At 40.5% G+C, this 24,613-nt stretch overlaps 1 protein-coding gene across 3 annotated transcripts in view; it reads right to left on the bottom strand.

Moving 5' to 3' along the window:
* The window catches only part of NELL1 (neural EGFL like 1), a 778,808-nt gene that overhangs the window by 561,375 nt on the left and 192,820 nt on the right, over positions 1–24,613 (bottom strand). For all 3 annotated transcript variants that reach the window (XM_058546145.1, XM_058546147.1, XM_058546146.1), the window contains exons 11-12: positions 18,243–18,342; positions 2,364–2,492 (exon numbers count right to left, since the gene is read on the bottom strand). In XM_058546145.1, the coding sequence (XP_058402128.1) occupies positions 2,364–2,492; positions 18,243–18,342 (229 nt within the window). The remainder of the gene's footprint in view (positions 1–2,363; positions 2,493–18,242; positions 18,343–24,613) is intronic.

The following is a 24,613-nucleotide window of genomic DNA, read 5'->3' as shown; positions in this document are numbered from 1 at the left end:
GAGGACACCATGCTTGGGGCCATGGCAGCCATCATGCACCCATAGGAAAATGAGCTCAAAGTCCAACATGCTGAAGAATGGAAAAACAAAAGAGCATTTGCTCTAACTGCTGATATCCACTCTACTTGGTTCTTGGTGCCTCCCTCCAGATGCCAGTATTTCACCCCTGCTTTACTCGCTGAGCTCTATTCTTATACCCTAAATAGGCTCTAATGTTTAGCCATTTCTTCTTAAGTGCTATCCTCCTTTCCGTGAACGAGCCCTCTGGAACTTGTGGAAAGTCTCCACAATAACAGAGAAACGACTGGAGCGTGAGTACATCACCATTACTCGAGGTGGCGCCACAGCGCACACTTGCCCAGGGCCAGGCATCAGCACTGAGCTGAAAAGTACGTCCAAGAAAACAGGGATTCAGACCTGAAATCGTTCCACATAACCAATAAAATAAGGCCTCACACACAAACGGCAGGTTTAATATCACAAATAGTTCCTCATGGAGTTGATTCTATGTAATAAAAAATGGTATCAATGAGGAGAGAATCAAAGAGTCCCAAATAGCGTTCACACCAGCAATTTTCTCCCAGATTCCACCAGGTCTCAATAGCTAAGGGGAGGAGGGAATGGTGGCTGTACTAGTTCCAATGGACAACTAAAAGTTCTGCCAGTGGCAGCATCAGGACTCAAATTATTTTGAGGTTGATTTTATCATTTTTATGATTGCTCATAGTCTATCCCCACAGAGAGTAGAAAGTAAGAAAGTAAATTTTTTAGACCACTATCTGGCTTATAGGATTTTTCCATGGTAAATGAAGAGAATGTTCACACTTTTAATTTTTAAAGTTACATGAATTTTCTGACAAAAAATAAAAAACAGCATAAGATATAAAAAAAAATATTAATGTAAAGTATTGAAATTAATAGCTGTTTTCTCCAAAACTGATAACAAGCACCATGATATTAAATCATAGATGAGAGGGTTCATAACCAAAGGGGCAACTTCATCCTTCCAAGTGGCGTGTCTCCCTAATCAAATTCAAATCCACAAAGGTAAGCAAAGAAAAAAAAAAAGGTGAAAAGGAGAGAGGAAAAAAACCCATTAGTTAGACCATATTGCTAATAAGAACCAAAGCAGTAGTGAAGAAAGTCATCCAGCAGAAGTGAAAAGCAGAGGTTGCCTACAGGTACTGGGCACTAAGTGATTAGACACCTTTCCTGAACAACTGACGCGGTCTTTACTCAAAGCCAAATAGTTAAGCAGGGGTCAACGAGACAAAACAGCAGAATGGAAAGGAATTGACCATTATTGTCATCAATTCTCTTTACCTTGAGAATATCTGACACACTTGAGAACACCCGACACACTTGAAAATACCTGACGCATTTGAGAACCAAACCAATTGGAGGAGAGTGACTGAGATTTTGCAGCATTTATTCCATTCAAGACATCTGCCTTCTTGATTAACAGATCACTAAGGTTCAATATATTGTTAGTGAAGACGGCAGGAATGATTGGGTCCAATCGGGACAGAGAAACAGGCTAGCCATCACTTTGCCTAGTAGAACTTCTCTAAACTAATGGGAGGGAGCCAGTGAGCACCTGAGAAAGGGATGGCCTCAGATAGTAAGGCACTATATATGTAGACCAGAGTCAGAGCTAATCCCTGCTCCTCCCGTATATTAGAGGAGCAGGAGGGTGCAATGCTTGCCACCAGCAAGGTAGAGTGCTGAGCTTGGAAAGAGGTGTTCACACAAAACAGAGGAATTGTTCTGCTCTCTAGAGTGGAAAAGGGGGTCACTGATGCTTAAGGTGACCAACCCACTATAATGGCATCAGTCCATGTCCCAAAGCTATGAGTCCATCTGTCACTGTGACTTTTAGTAGAGTTTGGGAATTAGCAACCCATGAATCAGTCAGTAAGAAACCCAACTGAAAAAAAATTCTTGGCAGGTAAAGAAGAGAGCAGTTTGCTAGAAGCTAGCATCAAAGCATCGCTCAAAAAGAGGATCCACCACATAACATTTCATTGAACTTAGAGATGACAATCTACTCAAGTAAGGCAACAGAAAATGATGTGTTTACGGTTTTGCTGGTGATTGACGAATACAGTAACAGCAGAACATGGGATCTAATATGGCCCTATGGCTTTTGTTGCTTTGCTGTGTTTCATAACTACCTTCAAAGATCTCGCTTTCACACACTACTAAGCAGCCTGGATAAACCAAGAGAATACAGTACCCTAGGCAGTTGAGATAATTTCTTGTAGGGTCCCATAGGACCAGAGCCAAGCGATGGCTTTCAGTCTTCAACCACGTCTACCAGGAATACATTTCTCACAAGCGACTTCGTTAAATAGCTTACTTACCTTCACAGTAGGCAGAATCCCCCTGGACAGAGATGTAACCATTCTTGCACTCACAAGTAGCTTTTGTATTCCAGTTTTTGCACTCTGAGTTTTCACCACATTTAGGTCCTTCTGCACAAAAGTTATGACCTAGAAGAAGCCAATAAAATTTTACATCTAGAAAGAAGGGAATAAAAGACTTCCAAATAATAAAGCATGAAACATTTTTATTGTATGTCACTATGCATGAAAACATACCTTGGCAATATGCAAGGGTAAGCTAGGAAGGTGGTGGGAGAGTAGCAATAAGAAACTTTGGACCACCCTATGCTTGAGATTTTTTTCCTTAATACTCAAATTTGCTCAAGTTATTCCTTCCTAAAGGCTTTTAATCCATGCTGATCCTGAATCCTCTTTATTCCACCTTCTTAAATGACTAGTCTTTTTATAATTGTTTTAATGCAAAATTTATGATACATAGGAAATAACATATAAAATGAATATATATGAATCTATAAAATAAAATGAATACAGCCAGAATAGTATCAGTATCCCTCGATGACACTTCCCCAATGAACCTCCCTCCTAGCCATCAGAGATAACTATCCTGAATTTTGTGTTAATCATTCCCTTGTATATATTTATAGTTTTACTATCTATAGGTACTTATTTCTAAATAATAGATCATTTCATTTTGTCCATTTTGAGCTTCACATGAATAAAATCATACTGTACATCTCCTCTATGGTGTACTTTTTCTATTCATCCATGTTAATACCTGTAGCTCTAATTCAGTATATGTCAATGCTGTATAATATTCCATAGAATGAATATTCCACAATTCATTTTATCCATTATACTAGGGATGGACATTTGAGTTATTTGCAGATCTTGAATAACAAACAATGCTGCAAGAAACATTCTTGAACATGTTTTATGGTGCACACTTTTTTAACCACGTCTAACATTTCTTTGTCCAACATTCCGACATGAATCTCAGATGTTCCTTCTAGGCTAATTACTTTTCTTCCTAAAGTATCCTTCAGACGTTCCTTTACTGAAGATATGTTGATGTTAATGGTGCTCAATTTTAATGTGTCTAAATTCTTCGAACTTAGACCACCCTCATACTCGAAAAATAGCTTTACTGGGTTCACAGTTATTTTCTCTCAACATCGTGAAAATATTATTCCATTGTTTTCTGGCTTTTATTATTTCTGTTGAGAAGTCAGTTGTTAACCTAACAATCCTTCCTTTGTATGTGACAAACCCTTTCTCTACGGCTGCTTTTGAGATCTTTTTGTTTGTTTGGTTGGTTGGTTAATTAATGGGTTTTGTTTTGTTTTGTATTTTTAGTTTTACTCTGAGGTGTCTAGGTGTCTATTTTTATTTATTCTTCCCAGGATTCTTTGAGATTCCTGAATCTGAAGACTGATTAAACTTTTCATCACTTTGGAAAATTCTCAAGTATTATCACTTCAAACATTCTCTCTTTACCATTTTCTCTATTCTCTCTGAAATTTTGCTTAGATCAATGTTAGTCCTTCTCAAGCTCTCCTCCATGTTACTTAGACTTGCTTTCATATTTCCATGTCTATGCTGAACTCTGTGTCACTTCCAGATGTATCTTTTGGCTTATTCTCTCTTGAGCTGTGTCATATTCTGTTTCAGTCATCCACATCATTTTTAATTTCACTTATTTTTTTTCTGTTGTTTTGCTGAGAATCATGGGTGATGACTTATTTTCTTGTGTTTTGAGTGATTCTTTCGTGAGCTCATATTTTTTGGAATTTAATCTGTGGTAATTATTTGAGGTTTGGGTTTTAAAATTGCATTTCTTCAGAGAAGATTTGTGTTTGCTTCTGTTAGGTGCCTGAGGGAACTATCAACACAAGATCACTTGAAACTACATTTAGCCTTGGGGCATGAGGGTTGAGCCACACAGGTAGAATAAATTCAGGCCCTAAGCTTTCAGGAATGCAAACTTTTCTCCACCATGCCTCCTACCTAGAGTTAAGACTGACAGGCAAGTCTCCTTTCACAGAGGGGATTTTTTCCTAGTCACCCACTGAGGATTCACCCTTCAAGCTTCTTGATTTATGCATCTCACACCAGCCCCAGGCTTTGTCTCCTGTCTACTTACACAGTGTTCATTAGAAGCCAGATTCTACCACTAGGGAGTAGAAATTGCCCTCAGGGGAAATGCCAACTCCAGTATCCTTGTTTATCTCAATGAAATCATTCTTTTTCAATATTTCTGGTGTCTAATTCTTTTTCCTCTTACTCTATTACCAGCTTCACCAAATTTTCAACAAAAAAAATACATATTACACAGCATTTTTAGGTGAACTAGGAGGAATAGTTTATACCTAGCACAAAAGTTGTTAAGTTCAAATATGATAAGGTATATGAATAATAATTGTACTGCTATATCACATATTGTGGTCTCATAAAAAACAATGAATCTTGGAGTCAGGAGATCTAATTTCTAATTCAGAGTCTGCAGCTAATAAGCACAATAAATCACTTTGCCTATCTAGGTATGTGTACTGGGAATGGACAACATCGGTGATTTTCAAACTATTCTTCCGAGTCCTGGACACAGAGGAGTTGTCAGGTAGGGCTCAAGTCCCTACCCCTGATTCAAATTGAACAACTCTGCTTTTATATTTTTGACATATTGATCCTGTGAACAACAGTTTCTGGCTTTAAAAAATACAGACATCACTGAACTATATAAAGTCTAAGTTAAATTCCTTTCAGTAATGACATTCTAGAATTTTTCTCTGAAATAGAATTTTAAAACCAATAGTATTTAGGCTGTACTTAGTCTAAAAGACGATTATTATTAAATAATAATAAAATTCATGTACTTATAATATGCCTGGCATTATGCTAGATGTTTTAAATGGGGATAATAATATTACATACTTTGTTAACGTGTGTGGAAAGAGTGAAATGGGCTAATCCATGTAAAGCACTTAGAACAATTCCAAATACATACTAAGAGGTCAATAAATGTTAGCCACCATGATAAGAATGATAATGATTACGATAATGACAATGTTGACAATAATGACTAAAGTTCAGAATAACTTGATAGCGCTGTTATCCTCAACTTCAAGATAAGAAAAGATAAGCTGAAACTCACTAACACCTAGCTAATAAGTGGAGATGCCAGGGGTCTAAATTAGGTCTGGTGAACACCAAGGTCCACGTACTTTTCTCTCCATCAGATATCCTCTCAGATAGCAAAACCTAGGGGTAAAAAGTGAAAGAAGCAGTTGCTCCTCGGAACGTTAGAGAGTGGATCCATAGGCCTCAGTGAGCACAGTATCACACCCAGCCTCACTACCTGTGACCTGTTAACTGGTGATCGCCCCAATCAAAATCAGAGCAAGAACTTAACTTGTTGGAAATCTGAAGCCTCTCTCAGTCAAAAACATTTCTACACGGGCTTGAAAGACTTATCAAATAACCATTACAACTAAAAGTACTTGATGATTTGCTACCAAAGGGACAATTTTTAGGCATCACAGCTCTTTTTGCAGAGAAAGTGCCCGACTTCCCTCCCAGTGTCAGAACTGATCAATAATTAAGTTGTCACACTTCCTTTCATTATGAAGCTTGACTCAATGTCACATGTGCATCCATTATTACATGTATTCTTTGTCTAATCTTCTTTCGTCGTTCTTTCCAGGAGACTGCAACTGTCCTCTTCTTTCCACAAGCATTTGAGAGGCTAGAACAAAGCCCCTCAAACACCGTTGATTTCCCAATGCGTCTCTCTCTATCGAGCACGTGCCACGTCAATTCACAATGCAGAGAGTTGGGTAAATGGTATTTCAAGGACAGTGACGGGCCCATGGAAAAACTTAACCACAAATCCACTTTGGTTAGGCCTGACCATTGTGCCAAAAATGCATGTTTTTTAATTAATCCAGGCCTTCATTCAAGCAATATTTATTCAGTGTCCACTTGCCTTTCTGCATGACTGAATAACCATTCACTCAATATTTATGGGGTACCTACTCTGTGGACTGGAGGACCATGCAAGCTTCTGGGGGCAAAGATGTCTGAGACATATTCTCTGCCCATGAGGAAATCACAAACTCTAATGGTAGATAAGCCAAATACAAGGGCAGCATAAATAAAAGATAACCTATGTTAAATGAGTTGTGAGCAGCAGAAATTATCACAGTCTTTCAGAGAAGGAGAAATCACTTCTAGATGATGCAAAACTCAACCTTGGGTTCATCATAGGTAGAAATGTGAGAAAGGGTGAGACACAAATCCTAGTGGGAGGAATGAGACCCCAACCCTTGAGGAAGAAGGGTAAGTTTGGAGAACCTCAAATAATCTGGCACAGATGTAATGAAAACAATAACATTCATTGAGAATGTGCTATATGCTAGGCACTTGGCTAAGTGTTTACATGCATTATCCCTTTTAATTCTACTGACAACCCCATGAAACTGGATTATCCCTACTTTACAGATGTGGCAATTGAAGCTCAGACAAGTTAGTGCACTTGTGAAAAGTACACAGAGCCAGAACCCAGGTCTGTCTGAGGCCAGGGTTCTTAATCACTATATTATTCCACTGTCTTCCCAAGATCAACAAATTCCTAAGCATTCTACAGTGCAAAGGATAAAGAAGGTATCTTTTTGTATGTGTAGATTCAGAAAGACTATAATTTAGGCTTCTTCTCATTCTCAAAATATATATATTTTGCTAGGTAATTCCAAACATTTTTAAGAAAGAATCCTAACTTTAATCACTCCAACTTCTTTAAGTCAGGGTCTACGTCTAATCCATTTCTCTAACCAAGAGCTTCCCACACAAGGACGGTTGGAAGGATGGCTTATAGATGGATGCACAAATGAACAGACAGAAATATGGGAGGTCAAATTAATGAGTAAATGAATAGATGAATGAATCTATAGTGGCATTTAATGCCCCCTCTCAACCAACTGGAAGGCATATGTGACTAGTTTGCTAGTCAACCATTTTTCTTCCTTTAAACATTTTTACTGAGGTATAATTTACATACCCAAAACTTCACCTATTGTCAAGATATACATTGATGATTTTTAGTAAATTTATACAGTTGTGCAGCCATCACCACAATCCAGTTTTAGGACACTTTCATCACCCCAGCTGGTCATCTTTACTTTTTTTTTTTTTTTTTTTTGTGAGGGAGATCAGCCCTGAGCTAACATCCGTGCTAATCCTCCTCTTTTTGCTGAGGAAGACCGGCTCTCAGATAACATCTGTTGCCAATCCTCCTCCTTTTTTATTCTTCCCCAAAGCCCCGGTAGATAGTTGTATGTCATAGTTGCACATCTTCCAGGTGCTGTATGTGGGACGCGGCCTCAGGATGGCCAGAGAAGAGGTGCGTCGGTGCGCGCCCGGGATCCGAACCCGGGCCGCCAGCAGCGGAGTGCGCGCACTTAACCGCTACGCCACCGGGCCGGCCCATGGTCATCTTTATTTTTAAACCCCACCTCAGCATCTGAGTTGGCTGCCAAGTCATAAATCTTCAATTAATTCTCTACATTTCAGAACCCTTTAAAGGCTTTGTCCTTCTTATCCGATGTGTCTGACATTTAAGACACAGATCCTTCTCTTCCTGGATATTTGTCTTCGGTTGCTACCTACAGTCTCTTTCTCAAGTCCTCAAGCTAGCCCTTGCCACAATTTTTTCTTCAGCCGGCTATCAACACAGTCTGATGCATAAGACTCCTCAAAGTCACCCTCTTTCTTAAATCAATTTATTGTTTTTTTTTTCAGAATCAGAATTAGAAGCTGTGACCAGAGTAGAATACACACACACATATACACACACTGCCCCATACTCAAGTTCTTTTACTTGACTATTTTTAACAAGTGACTCTAGAGTCTCTGGAGTTATTTTCCTATAATTAGGAGCACACACTGACATCTTTTAACTAGCACCCAAATGCAGAGAACACCTTAATCATAAAAGCCGCTGCTTAATCACTTCTCCCAACACACCAGGCAGAGTGCTAACAGCACGTTACATGCCTTATCTCATGAAAGCCTCACAAAACCCTAAAGACTATTATTATCCTCACTTTACGTATTAGGAAAATGTGGCTCAGGTTTTCAGTAACTTATCTAAGGTAACATAGCCAGGAAGTGACAGAGTCATGATTTCACTCTAAAGTTCTTAAGACCACTAAGAAAATAATTCTTCTGTGATGTAAATACTTGGGGGCAAAGATGACTACTAACGCTTACTCTCTGATGATGTTTGTGGCCCTCAACCCTTCCGTGCCCTGTAAAATTTTTAAAATAGGTCCATTTAAGACCCAGCTACAGGTTCCGCCACTCTGTTCTTAGCAGAAGTTGAGTCTAGGACAATGCTTGCGCCCAGTCATTTCAGGTCTCTGGTGGAGGACACCCACCTCTCTCTACAAGTAATAATAAATATTATGTAAAAGTAATAAATAAAGGCTCAAAGTTCCGTCTAAGAGCACAGGAAATAACACTGACTGTCTAGCATCCCACTTTACATATGTCATTACACCCAATAGCCACTTGACACTCCCTCTGGATGTCCTCATAGGCATCTCACAGCTCACCCAGCCAAAACAACTATTGATCTTACTTCCTAAATCCACACTCTCCATATCCATCTGCAGCACCTTTAGCCACCTAAACTAGAAAACTAGGAGTCATCTTTGCCTTGACTCTTCAAATACTGGCCCTTTCCAAGTTCCTAATACGGCAAGAGTCTAAGACACTTCAAACATTTAAATACATATCAGACCAAAGTAAATGTGGCATGGTATAAAGGAACCCATAAATACATGGAGAACTACACTATGTTTCTCTAGAGGCAAATATATAGCCAATTCCTCTAACACAATTCAACCTCTATCATTAGACACACACAGTCATTCAATTATTAATAAAAATATGGTAATATTACATTTAGTTCTTCATGTGTTTAATTAATATGGAATACAAAAGTTGAAAATACCGTGTCAATTATACACAAACATCTTTTATATGAAAAGTCATATAATATGTCCATCTAGAAAAAACCAACTGAAAATATTTCCTTTTGTAAGTTTTATACTTTTTAAGAGCTCCATCTTTTATTTTTAAACCAGAAACCTACTAGCCTAGACCTAAGTTGCTGATGACCAAAGTCATCTCAATTTCCTTACATTAAAATAATAAAGATGAAAGAAAAATCAACAAAATCATCCTGGAATGGAATTTTTGAAGAGCTTTCCAATGGTTCCACATTTAGCAAATATAAATACTTGTGGAAAATTTTAAAAACAACATGCCAATGAGAACCTGACACTTCTCAGTGGGGGGGGGGGGTGGAGGTGGTGGGGGTGAGGGGGGAAGAAGTGGGGGCAGGGTGGAGAGAAGGAATAGAAGTCGCTCGCTCAGGTCAGGTTACAATTTCCTACATCTGTAAATAAGAGGGCAGAGACTCAGTGTCCTAAAACTGGATTGGTTTGTCAATTTTATTTCATAAATATCTCTTTCTTCTCCACTCCACAGCAATAATGAAAATCCATCTTACTCCAAACTATTATCATCTCTCAAATGGACATCGCCTCATTTGCCTTCCTGTGTCCCTTCCTGCCTTGTCTCTAATCCATGTTCCACACAAAGGGATACTTTTGAAACATAGACTGGATCATGTCACTCTCCTCCTTAAAAATCTTCCAAGGGCTTCCATTTTACTTAAGAAAAACACAAAATCCTTAACTTTGACTTGAGGCAACAAACAAGACTCCCCACCCCCTCCATCATTCCCCTCCAACCACAGCAGCTTTCCTGTAACTCCTCTGGTATTCTAATCTCTCCTGATTCAGAGTCTTTGCAAGCTTATTCCACCAACTCAGAAGACTATTACCCATCCCTGCCAGAATAATTTCTACTCAGTCTTCAAGTCCCAGCTTAAATGTTATCTATTCAGAGACAGCTTCCTTTTCTCCCAAGTCTAAATAAAGCCCCATTAGTCTCTCCCATAACTCCCTATTCTTCTTGTTCATAGCAGTTACCACAATTAATGATTACGTGTTTGTTTCTGTGTTTCTTTACTGAATGTCTATCTCCCCATTAGAGGCTGACCTCTTCAAGAGAAAGGACCACGCAAGTTTGGTCATCTTGCACCTAAGGCGATATCCAACACATTATAGGCACTCAATAAATATTTGTTGAGTTAATGACTAAATCCTCACAGTCCTCCAAAACAAGAATTAAAGAGTGTTTTAAAGGTGAATAAACCAAAGCTCAAAGCTGTTGACTGCCTTCCCTATGGTTACACAGCTAGTAGGTGATGGGTGAAATAGAGCTATAAACCTAAATATGATTCTAATATCCAGTCTCTGTACACCACCTGACATGACTTCCCAGCCATGATTTTAAACAACACAGGACATTCAAGGAATGCTGCCCCTGGCCTGAGGAGACCAGGACTCCATCGGCCATTAGCATTTTCTAGTCCACATCATGCCTTGAATCTTTCCAAAGCAACGAACTTTGTTTCTCTCTCCAGGACACATTCCATGATTACTAGCTGCTTGGGGACTCAAAGTCTGAAGAAAAATAACTTATCACACAACAGAATACCACCCTTGGATGAGATACCAAGATGAGTTAGACCCACTGGGAGCTCACACTTGAGTGGTTAAAATGAGCAGATGCTCAGAGGAAGACACATAGTCTGCTGAAATGATATTCCAGGTTTTATTCAAACCACCTCCTTAATTTTAGTTCCTAGCAGAAATAGTATTCATTTATTTGTCAAATATTTATTAAGCACCTCTCATGTGCTCAGGCACTGTGCTAGGCAATAGGGATATAAAAAAATGCTGTAAACAGCATAAACATGCCCCCATTTATCTCACACTGTACCAGGGAAGACTGATGTTGAGTATCAGTTTATAAGGAGCTACTATGATGGGGAGGGGCAAGGTGCTCCAGGAATGTGTCATGGAGAAGGGTCCTAACACAGGTATCAAAGAGGAGATTTGAAGGATAGAGAGGTTGGCTGGACCAAGGGTAGGAATTGCAAACACAAGGAGCAGCATGTGCCCGTGACATGTTCAAGGAAATTCATGAAGAAACATAAATGCTGGGGTCACACTCTTTCTCCTCTATTTGGGAGCATTCTAAAATTTGGACTCCCCCAGTGGCCCTGTATGTAGAGCTCTGTTGCCAGTGAGAGACCAATAACACCTGTAAAAGTATTTGCTGTCTTTAAATCCATTGTCCTAATCTGCATATAATAAACTTTGCCCATTATAAGGCCCCCCACACTGCCACTCTCCAGATCTCACTCTGTACCCTTTATAATTAGAGCCCAAATATCCACTCATCCGGCTTCATCTCTAACTTCTACAGTCAATGATGAACAAGCATCTTTATGATTTACTACTGTGACTTCTTCCACAACAAGGAATGAATAGGCCACTAACCTTGGGCAGGACTTGACTTCTCTCAGACAGCTAAAGTTTGATTCCACATAGAGCACCACTGTTTGCCCTCAATCTCCTACCCCTAATGTAGCTCCCAGCAGGTCAGGCAGGTTACCTTTGAAACAATGTACCTGGACAATCCAAAAATGCACTCCAAATTCCTCTACCCTAAATCAAATCCTAGAAAGTCAATACCTCTCACATCACTGCTGCTTGCCCAACCTTGAAAGTCATATAAGAAGCAAAGGTATACTAAGTACAGTATATTCCGTGTGCCTCGTTGGTATGGAGACAGCTATATCCCTGGAGCAGCTAAGAGGGATATGGCCCAAAAATCCATTATGAGACCTAGACACCCTCATGTACTCCACAACCAACATATATACCACAGAAGCCCAGGCCCGTGAGGGATGAGGACACTCCTTTAGCTCCTTGTTGTCATGGGTTGGGCCATCAGGATGGGCCTGTTAGAGACTGAGCTCTGGAATCTCACAGGTTCTATCTTAGAAGGCAATTGGTTTCTTCTACAACAGTCAACAGGTAAAGGTCTTCCTGACCAAGGCAGCCTGGCCTTAGTTCCAGGTCTTCTCTCTGGGGCAATGTGATCCACTGTGGCATTTTCAGGGCCTCCCTGAGACTGTACTCTCCTTCAAATGCCCTCTGTTCCCAGCCTCAACCATTGAACGTATAGCCCTGTCTTCCCAGGCCACTTTAGCCCATGGCTGTAGGGATTTCGATCAGATTCCACCTACCAATATGTAGAGGATCTGACCCATCTGCAAATGCCAGTCCCTCTATGTAGGCACTAGCTTACATTCTCATTAAGTGCCTCTTTTCCAGGCCTCTTTTCACCTCAAATAAATACCCTGAAATCCTCTCTCTAAAATCATTTCAATTACAAACTCACCTAAAATGATGAGGAAGACTAGAAAAAACAATCATGTGATGCCAAGAGTCTTTGGGAGGATTTAATTGAAGGACATAAAATCCTAAATAGTACAAATAATCTCAACTCATTTCAGCCCAGGCCAGATGACAAGGCAAGTGAGCATGAATTAAAATTACAGACAAACACATTGGGAACAGATGTCGAAACGAACTTTTTTCCCAACACCGAAAGTCTTAAACATGCAGCAAAACTCTCCAAAGTCATTGGCAACATCGAAGATACAATTAAAGTCAATTATGAGGAGAATAAAACCCTGAAGAGTGTGTCAAGAATTCCGGAGTGGGCCAGATGATTGGTGTGTTTTCCTGGAGCGATCCTGAGAATGCACGGTCAAGATTGTAGGCTTTTTTTCCCCTTTAACTGAGAGCACTGACAAGTCATGAGCAGTCTTTTCCTGCAAGGCCTACATTCATGCTTTTATTATGTCTTCCCAGGCAGGAATGTAGGTGTCACTCTGGTGCCCTGCCTCCCTTCTCCACCTCACAGCCTCACAATTCCAGTGGACAAGCTCCTGCTTTAGCCCTCACCTTAAGGTAATGACGAGGGTAAACAAATTTCACGCCGCGCACCAACTGTCCTGAGGCGTCAGAGAGAAAGTGGAGCAGTGATTAGGGCTGTTCTGGGTGGTGCTGCTGGTGGCTGAGAACTTGGACCCCAGCAATTGCGAGGTGGCCTTTCCCTGTCAATGTCCATCAACTTGATTCTTTCTGCATGCATCTTCCCTAACTGTCCTCTAGTTCTTTCCTTAGAGGCATCTTGGCTGCACCAAGAGCCCTGTGGATTTACCCACCTACTCAGCTGATTACCTCCATTTTTCTCCAAAGGGCAGGGAAATTAGGCACAGCATTTGGCATGACCCAAGACTTGAAGAGGCAAGGTATCTGAGCCCCTAGTCTGGATATCAGTTCTCTTGATACCATGAACACCACGAGTCCGTCAGAGACTGTTGTTCTTTTTCTTTTTTTAATTTACTGTCTTAACCAGTTTTTTTTTTTTAACTTTTTTTTTGTGAGGAAGATCAGCCCTGAGCTAAAATCGGATGTTGATCCTCCTCTTTTTTTTTTGCTGTGGAAGAATGGCCCTGCGCTAACATCCATGCCCATCTCCCTCTACTTTATATGAGACGCCGCCACTGCATGGCTTGACAAGTGGTGTGCACCCAGGTTCCGAACCTGCGAACCCTGGGCTGCCGAAGCAGAGTGTGCACACTTAACTGCTGCACCACTGGGCCAGTCCGAGACTGATGTTCTTAACTCTAAGGTCTTGGGTGTAATTCCCACAAAGAGAAAAAGTCAGGGTAAAGCTGTAGTCTGCACCTCTCTCCTTGATTAGTCACTAGGGGGGAGGGTGGCAAAGTGTGTAACCGTTAGGAAAATGGGCATGACTCAAAAAAAGTAGCTTCAGAATCAAGTCCACAAGTTGCAACTTGAGGAAACAAGTTATAACTCAGCAAAATGGGTTAACATTATTTCACATATGAAATACATAAAGCCTATCAGTTGGTACTGAAAATAATTTCATTCTAAGTCACTGACACGAAAAGGACAGAAACATTCTGTATGGTAGGAACATATCTTTATCTACCTTGTCTCCTACATTTATAGTATCAATTCATAAAATGTGATCATTAAAAGAAACATAAAAAAAAAGTTGGAGAGCTTTATGGATATTATATAACCAGCCAATTAGGATCAGAAAGCAAAAAAAACACTCTCTGTGCTTTCTCCAATTCCCAGTCTAAGCCTCCTCAGGTAGGGCAGCTCATTCAAGTCCTGAAGAAAATGAACCTTGGAAAACTTCAATTCCCCTAGCAGGCAGGAGAACACTTTTGACGGTTTTGACATAGACTTCTGAGGAATGATACTCTGGTGGGGTGACTGCCCTCAGACTAATGACCTGACATTCACAGGAAGACAGAGAGAGATGATAAATATGCTAATTGAAGGGTCTTTGGTGCAGGTATTGAAAGGGGCTACAGGCACTTCCGTTTCTGTGATCAATAATATCAAGGTGACAAAAATCATCCCACTGTGTTCATCCCTGAACTATGCATTTCAGGTCACTGAAGCCCCACCTCTCTGCTCATGTGCAGCCTGCCAGTCAGTAGACAATCTCAATCCACAAAGCAAATGGTACAGCCTTTCCATATGCTGGATACAAATTACTTTACATAGAAATTGAGTGTTTCTCACCTTTTCATTACTTTCTGTTTTAGAAAGGGGAAAGGAGGAGGGGGGAGAAGAACTGAATAATTTGCCTTAGAAAAGACCCACTGGGCTTTCCCAGTCTTGTCAGAATAGTAATTGTCAATTCTTTCCTCCTCTTGCAAAACTCCACTCAGACAACAGGAATCCAGAGGATAAGGTAGAAGATACAATGTAAAAGACAAATAGAAGTCAACGGGGAAAAATATTTCCCACAATATTGTGAGAGACTATTATCTTACTTCTAAAGATGCTCTTGGGAAATAAATGGGAATTAAGAGACACAGAGTAAAATTCACAGAGAGTACAGTTTGAGACAATAGACCTTTGAGCTCATCTGGATTGATTTTTTGTTAATTGTCACATAAATTTTATGTTTTCATGAAAAAGAGAATACCCGACTGCCCAGACGAACGTGCCTTTCATTTTCTGATTGTCTGATGTGCAGAGCAAGCCCCAGCACATGGACAAGCCGGATGGATGTTCTGGACTCCGCTCTGCTACGGGCAACAGAGGAGATGACAACAGTAAGTGGTACTGAAAAGGGCCTTAGTCAAAAACAATGCTTTCATTCCAGTCTCTGAATTATGAGATGAGGGTAACAGGAGAAAGCCATGAGAACCAATATACCCAAATAGTCTAATTCAACCCACTCCCCACGAGCAGTCCCTCCCCATCATGTCTTCTCTGAAGACAAGCTCTGGTTCTTGTCAAAGCGTAGAGCTGTCAAAGAGCATAAATAATTCTCACGCATGCACCCCCAACAAAAACCACCAGCTGCCAAATAAAAGAATTAATAGTTTCCCGGCTGAGAAGGAAGGCAGTATAAGGAAGAAGAGGAAGAAAATCCTCAATTTCACAGATTGGCCCTGGCTACGATCTAATCTACAGTCTCATTCCTGCCTCTCACTTTTTCCTCAAAGCCGAGTCAGTTTTGGGAAAAGCAACCCGGTTGCAGGCAGAGGAGGCCCTGAATGAGTCTACTTTCCAATGAGATGTCACAACTCTCAGCATCTTCACTGGTAAAGAAGTGCATGCATCCCAGAGAAGCGCTGGCAGAAGCACTGGCACCTGGTTTATTGTAACTTCGGCCAGAGCAATGAAATTCCTCTTGAATTTCTGTGGGGTGATCAATGACTCTGCTCTAATGAAACCATAAATCAGAAGGGATTTACATAAAATGAGTCCCACACTTGGCACCTCAACAAACAGCAAGTGATAGATTTTGCATTAAATTATAAGACCTACCGAACAACCTTATCACTTACCAATAAATACATCCCACTGAAAATTCCAATCAATCTTTAGGTCTTTCTAAAGCATCTCCGCTGCAGATATGCTTGTAGCCAGGGAAGCAGGCAAATCGTGACTCTGACTCTAAGAGCCACTCTTTGCTATCAACACACAAAGTCTTCCTAGGAATTTTACCAACATATAGTTCTTTCATGACTAACCACAGAAGGAAATCTCAGCCTAAGCTGAAAACACTCCATGATAAAATATACATTTTTATATATCAGAAGGTGCTAGAGGATGGGTGCTAGAGGAGGGCTAGCAAATGACAGGCTGCCACCTCTTCTTGTAAATGGAATTGTATTGGAACACAGCCACATCCATTCATTCGTTCGCCTCTATGCTGTTTTTGCAGTACAATAGCAGAGTTGAGTAGTTGCAACAGAAACCTTCCAGCCCCTCAAAGCCTAGAATATTTGCTTTGTGGCCCTTTAGAGAAAAATTTGCCAGCCCCTGTGCTAGAGAAAAGACAGAAAAAGTAAACTATGAAGTTACCTGAGCTGAGCTATGCTGCTGGGTTCTGCTTCACTCTAGAAGCCTCAAAGGTAAGCCATAAGGGACCTAACTCTCTGCGTATTTGAGAATGTGGAGAAGGATTTGTGGTGGGTCTACTTTGAAAATAATGGCTATGAGTTTAACTGGATTTGTTTTTTAAGATTTCGAATAAATTTTAGGTTCTCCTAATCCATCTAATTCTGCCTGGGTGAGAAGTCTCAGAGAGGAAACGAGTTAGAGCTCTGGTTTGAAGAAATAAGAATAAATTTGGGAAACAAGAGAATTCCAGGAAGAAGGAGCAAAACAATTTCTGCCCGAGAATTAACTAGGGATTAGGTCTTCCTTACTTGAAGTTTTTTCCTTGCAGGAAGTAAAAAAGTTGCATATCAATCTATGAGTTAAGGATTCACTACAAGTCATCCTTTGTCCAGATAAAAATTACTTGACACAGAAATTGAGTGTTTCTTACCTTTTCATTACTTTCTGTTTTAGAAAGGGGAAAGGAGGAGGGCGGAAAGAACTGAATAATTTGCCTCAAAAGAGGCCCACTGGGCTTTCCCAGTCTTGTCAGAATAGTAATTGTCCAACTCCCTCCTCTTGCAAGACTCCACTCAGAAAACAGGAACCCAGAGGATAAGGTAGAAGATATAATGTAAAAGACAAATAGAAGTCAAAGGGGAAAAATATTTTCCACAGGGGGCTGGCCCGGTTGCGTAGTGGTTAAGTTCACATGCTCCACTTCCGTGGCCCAGGGTTCACAGGTTTGAATTCCAGGCATGGACCAAGGCACTACTCATCAAGCCATGCTGTGGCGGCGCCCCACATACAAAATAGAGGAAGATGGGCACAGATGTTAGCTCAGGGCCAATCTTCCTCACCAAAAAAAAAAAAGAAAAAAAATATTTTCCACAATATTGTGAGAGACCATTATGTTACTTCTGAAGATGCTCTTGGGAAATAAATGGGAATTAAGAAACGTGGAGTAAAATCCATGGAGAGCGCAGTTTGAGACAATAGACCTTTGAGCTGATCTGGATTGATTTTTCCTTAATCATCATATAAATTTTATGTTTTCATGAAAAAGAGAACACCCTACTGCCCAGACAAATGTGCCTTTCTGATGGCAAGCACCAGCATGGGGACGAGCAGGATGGATGTTTTGGGCTCCCCTCTGCCATGGGTCAGCAGAGGCAGGATGCTAGGAGCTTATGCATTATCCCACAGAATCTTCACAGCAGTCCTACAATGCTGTGATGCTACTATTATCCTCATTTTACAACTGATGAGACTAGGACAGAGAAAAATAAATAGGATATTACTTTTTTTTTTTAGGATTTCTTTTTTTTAGCAAATGCAAGTTTCTAAGGAGCAGAGTTCTGGATCCGTGTTATTATCATCACACTATTCATTAAACCCTCATGCCACCCTCTCCCAAAGGCCACTCCCATCCCCAGGGGAAACATGGCCCCACACTAAGCCCACTCACCTCTACAAACGCTGCAGCACTGATTCTCTGGGAGAATGTGATCCTTTTCTGTGCAGTTCAAAGAAGGGCATGCTTCTGTAATTTTTACTAAAACTCCACCCTGGAAGCCAAATAAGAGGGAAAGAAAAAATGTTCATATTTTTAGTCAATGATACAAATGAATAATGCTCATTGTTAACAGCCTGCAGTGATAACAACCTACAATAGTTCACAGTGCTCCTGGGAATTCCATAATAATGACGAAGCCACAAATTAAATTGTTGAGACTCTGGAAGAGAAGGCACATTTCCCTTTCTATATCAAAAGAGCCTCAATTTCAGCAAATGGTTTTTGAGTATCTTCTACGTAACAGAACGTCGCTAACGGTGGTGTGCTGGTAAATTTTTAACAGTTGACTGTTGGATGGGGGAGCTGTAATTTGTAGCATTTGCTGATTTCTATGGTGTAAATACCCCGACAATGACTGATTTTGAACTACCAACATGATATCATTGACCACAGAGCTGGGGAGTTATGTACAATGAGCTCTCGTGAGCTTTTATGAGCCAATATTGACACTCCCTTGGACCACAAGCACTGTGAACCCAAAGATAAATAAGACATCTTCCTTGCCCTTGATGAGCTCAAAGTTTGGATGGAGGGGAAAAAAATCGCTGTAACTAGAAACCATAATACAGTACAGTTAAGTCCTAACAAATGTGCTCTACTTAAGGTATGATGTATCATGGGGGAATAATTCCACCCAGGTGGGGAGAAATTATGAAGAAGATGCCATATTTGAAGGGACTTGAATAACGGAATAAGATAAGGAAGAAGAGATTTTCCTGGCAATGGAAACAGACAAGAACCAAGGTGTCTAGGTGTGAATGAACTAAGGATAGTTAGATGAGCACTAGATTTTCCCTTGACATCAATAAGATCACTTACAATAAAATTTTAAAAATTCAGCAGGTGAATCTTTATGACCTCACTTCACCAAAAGTCCTCTTTGTTGACATAACTAGCATCTGTATTTAGTTTTACTCTGAATTTTAAAAATTAGCCCATTAACTACTATAAAAAAAAAGAGTTTAAAACTTTTCTATTTTACCTACAGTGTTAAGTTTTTCTCTCCCATTCCTAAGAGGATGGTTAAGTCAACCAAGAAGCACGCTTGTGAAGGGGAGTCTCATTTAAGGCCGAAAGGTAATTCTCAGCATAGATGGGAGAAAAGGATGGAGCTGGGCAGCCAAGAGGGTTGGGCAAGATACTGTTTTCCATCTTCAAGAGACTATCACAGTCCTCTGGTTTGGCAGGAACTCCCACTATATCAGGCACATCCATTCTTAATTTGAACATAAACATAACTTTAAATGTCAAACAATTTCCAACTACTCATCTTTTGGATTATTTATACCATGGCTTCTTCTCCTTTCTCGTAAGATTCTGCCCAGACAGTCCAGCCTCTAACACCATCTTGTCTTTTTTTCTTGTCCTGGGCTTTTTATTTCCCGACCTATCCCAAGGTATCTAGCTCTCTTGCTTTTCTCCTGACTCTGGCCCCAAAGTCTGAGAACTGATTCTGCTCCTTACCCTCTGTCCCTCTATTCAGCTACATTCCATTCTAACCCTTCAATCCAGGTCTCCCTGGGGGGCACCTAGCCTCAAGAGTTAGCAGCAATCCTAAGGCTAGCGTGCCTATCAGTTGGACCTTAGTTTCTGCTCAGGGAATCACACCACTTATTACAAACCAATAGATGTTAATAACCTTATTATCAGCAGCATAAGCTAAATGCAAAGGAAAACAATGCTTATTATTTACCATTATGGCCTCTACTTCTATCCTTCAACGTTAATATATTTGTTCATTATCTACTGCCTCCTCGCACAAATGAGAGTGGCAGACACTGTTGGACCTCTTTTATCAGTTCTGTGTGCCCATCCCCCAGCTTCTGAAGGCTTTGCTGTTAAAGGTTCATCCCTGCCACCCTCAGATCGTTGCCCTTGGGCACTGGAGCCACTTGGCCAGTGAAGAGAGCCAGAAGTTACCTGTGAGTTCTACGTACCCCACCCCCATAGCCTGAGCCAGTGATAGACAGGCATGGAAAGCTCTTTAGCTTGGAGGGAGAAAACAGGTGAGGTAATTTCCACTCCAGAACCCCTCGTGGGCTAAGGGTATGGCTAGCCTTTCACCTAAAATCGCACCCTTGCCCAGCTCCTTGCCCTTCCTATCTTGCAGCCCCCACACCCTTACTGGTCTCTCCTGGGAGCATCACTTTAATAAAATCACTTGCACAGAAATCTTTAACTCAGGTCTGCTTCTGGGAGAACCCAAACTATGACGATAAGATAAATTTCACCCTTACGGTCAAAAATCAAACTGTTAAAAACGATTATGTTTAGGTGGTAAGATTCTGGAATGATTTCTATTTTCTTCTTAAACTTTTCCCTTATTTTCCAAATTTTGTATCTTGGGTATGTATATGCTTTTAAAAAAAAAATACATATTAAAAATGCTGCAGAAGACTTTTTTTTTAAATAATCACTCATGAAGGGTTCCTTTTTATAAAAAGGGTTTGCTTTGACTGCTGATTAAATCAGTCGACAATTCCAATCAACCTTTAACGTATTTAATGAGTAAGATCATAATTCCAAATGTTTAAATAGAGACAAACCCCTTGGCATGAATTTGAAAATAATATGAACTGTGATTACAGTAACATAAGTGCCACCAAATACATTTAGTCCAGACACATAATTAGGCACAAACCTCTTTTAACTTTATTTTCAAACTATCTCCAGTATGAAGTATCTGATGATTAACATTTTTAAATCCTCCTGATTATGGTGTGTTATTTTGTGACCCCTGGAGCTCTGTGTTGGTGGAAAAATACAGTTTCTTCCATTCTTTCTCATTTAGAGCAACTGTCTCCATGTCACTGGTCAAATATAAACACTTTCAAGTTCTTTACTAATCACTGTGCCTCAACCTGAATTTCTAATAACATATAAAATTCACATCCTTAAGTCAAAAAATTGTTGCTGGCCTAGAGAAATGTTGCAGGGCAGCAATAATTGGACAAAGTTGAACAAGACTGCTAGGAGAATTTATTCATCTTGATTTTTCACAAACAATATGTTAACTTCTAGAAATGCTTGGTGACAATATTTTAAACCAAGAGTTTGTTTCTTGTCTAATTGGTGTTGCTGAAGCTTTAAAATGATCCCAGGAAAATGGAAATAGATAGATCTCCAGGCAGCATTTGTCAACTGGGAATCTGCGAATCACAGAACACAGAAAATTATCCGAGTAATTATTTGCTCAATCCACCCAAGGATAGTACCTAGGTAGTACCAATTCAGATGCCTAGGGGAGAAGTTAATTCATTACATACAACAGGTACCACAGGGCATTAGGGCTTCAATCTTGAGAAAGGCTGCCCAAGAGAGCCCCGAGTCCCCCATCCTACACCCGTCACCCTCTATCCCTGCTGACAACATCCATTCAATGTGTCCCAAGGCTCTTCTATGGCCTTTTAGAAATGCTACACTTTATCAAGGGAATCAATGAGCCATGGCCTGACCAATCTGGTATTCTCAGATAGACTGAAAAGTGATCATTCGATCATCCTGAATCTACCCTTCTAAAAATCAGAAATGAGAATTATTTCCAAGTATGTCTAACGCCATCAGGAGGCTAAGAGAGGAGCCGGTGGAGACAGACCACACAAGTTCAGATCCCAGCTAGCCCATTTACTAGCCACGTGACTGTGATCTTCTGTGCTTCAATTTCCTCATCTATAAAATGAGGATAATAATAGTACCTACCTCATAGGGTTATTATGAGGTTAATATGAGATAATATGTTTAAAATGACTTAAATGGTGTCTAGAAAATACTAAGTGCTCAAGAAATGTTAAATTTTATTGTCAATGACGCTTCTCTGAATACAAAGTAATCACTTAGTAAATATTATATAGAGACAAAAAATGAAAAAATTAATGACTTTTTAAGAGGACAAAATTATTCAAATGCACCCATATGCATGCAGGCACGCATGCATGCATACACACACACACGAGTTGTGCAAAGAGAATAACCTGTCTGCCCCAACTGCTTTCTAAATTGTAAAAACATAACAACAAAAACAAAAACAGGTGGTAGGCTGCTGCGGGAGGCGGTGGCGGTAAGAAGCCGGAGGCAGCGGGGTGACAGGAAAGTGGAGAGCCTCAAAAATTTATTGTAGGAGAATTGGGAGTGACGTCAGCATCATGGCGGAGTGAGCTTTCCCGTGAATTCTTCCCCCACAAGATACAACAAAAGTAACAGCCACAGACCAACAACGGAATCCCAGACAGTGAAAAGCTAGAGCGGAGGGATCCACACTGCCGCACATCTGAGAGCGGAACGTGCTGGGCCCCCGGAGGAAGTGGGGAGAGGTAAGGAGAACTCCGCTCCCTCCCCATCAGATCAGCGATCCCGGTCCGCGCGGCTCCCAGAGAGGGGGGAGGGGCGGCCCTCGGCGGGAAACTGTAGCTCTTCGGGCTCTCTCAGCCAGTGGGAAACTCCCGCACAGAGGGCTCAGAGGAGCCACAGGGCTACCATCAACATCTGAGCAACCCAGAGAGCGGATAAAGAGGGGCAAACGAGAAGCCTCCCACGTCAGGGACCCAGAGGGCAAAAGAGAGAGCTCCCCCCTCCCCGCAACCCGGAGTCTGCAGCTCGACCAGATCTAGCGGTCCGAGGCAGACCTGAATAAACTGGACTGGACCCGTGGATCGCAGTGGGGAAAAAAAACAAAACAAAACAAAACAAAACAAAACTGCGGATCGCAGCAGAAAAACTGGGGCAGAGCGCAGGGGGCTTAGACTACACAGCCCTTTACCACCAGACAGTGGCGGCAGGTGGAAATTGCAACCAGAGACTTCCAGGATGAGGAAAATCAAAACTAACACAGGAACCACAATGCAAAAATATATGAAATCACCAGACCAGAAACAAAATGACAAGCACCCAGAAATCAACCCCGAAGACACAGAAATCCATAAACTAAATGACAGAGATTTCAAAATAGCTATCATAAAAACACTCAACGAAATACGAGACAACACAGACAAACAATTAAATGAGATTAGGAGTTTCTTCACAAAAGAGATTGAAATCATAAAGAAAAACCTATCAGTGCTGATGGAGATGAAGAACACAATGGAGGAGATAAAGGAGAATCTGGAATCTTTAAAGAACAGAGCTGACAATATGGAGGAAAGAATTAGTACTTTAGAGGATAGGAATACAGATATACTCCAGATGGAAGAAGAGAGAGAACTAAGACTAAAAAGAAATGAAGAAAGACTCCGAGAAATATCGGACTCTATTAGAAAATGTAACATAAGAATTATAGGTATTCCTGAGGGAGAGGAGAGGGAAAGAGGAACAGAGAGCCTATTCAAGGAAATAATAGCTGAAAATTTCCCAAATCTGGGGAAGGAGCAGGAAATACCAGTAAGCGAAGCCAACAGGACTCCTATATATATTAACAGACAAAGGCCTTCACCACGACACCTAGTGGTAAGGCTAGCCAGGGTCAACGACAAAGAAACAATATTAAGGGCAGCTAGACAAAAACAAAAAATAACGTACAAAGGAACTCCCATCAGGCTCTCAGCGGATTTCTCAACAGAAACTTTTCAGGCTAGAAGAGACTGGAATGATATATTCAAAATACTAAAAGACAAAAACTTTCAGCCAAGAATACTCTATTCAGCAAAAATATCCTTCAAATATGATGGAGAAATAGTAACTCTCCCAGATAAACAAAAGCTAAGGGAGTTCATGGCCACGAGACCGCCACTACAAGAAATACTCAAGAAGGCCCTCAGGCCTGAAAACAAGAAGAGAAAGGGAACACAAAGCTTGGAGTAAGGAGAAAAGTAGGTAGACAAAATCAGAGAAATAGTAGATCTTTACCGGAATAGGTTAGCAACCACTTAAATACTAAACTCAAAGATCAAAGGAAGAAATTCACCAAAAATAAATTTAACCTCATCACTGTAAACACACAGCCACAACACAAGATAGAATAAGGTATAACAAGAGCAACTTAGAAGGGGAAGAGGAAAGTGACTGAATTGACTTAGTATAAGGAAATAGGAGGCTATCAGATAATGGACTATCTCATACAGAAGATTTTTCGCCCAAACCTCAAGGTAACCACTAAACAAATAATCAAATTAAAACCACATATGATAAACAAAGAGAAAACTAGAAGAATCATAAGACAGAACAACCAAACTGAATTGGCAGTCCAAAACAAATGGGACAAGAAACAAAGGAAATGCAAAAGAACCAGAAAATAAGTGACAAAACAGCAACATTCAACCCTCATATTTCAA

This window comes from Diceros bicornis, chromosome 7, assembly GCF_020826845.1.
Source record: "Diceros bicornis minor isolate mBicDic1 chromosome 7, mDicBic1.mat.cur, whole genome shotgun sequence".
Classification (NCBI taxonomy): Eukaryota; Metazoa; Chordata; class Mammalia; order Perissodactyla; family Rhinocerotidae; genus Diceros; species Diceros bicornis.
Note: the sequence above shows the minus strand (reverse complement) of the source record. Positions and strands in the feature narration are given on the sequence as shown.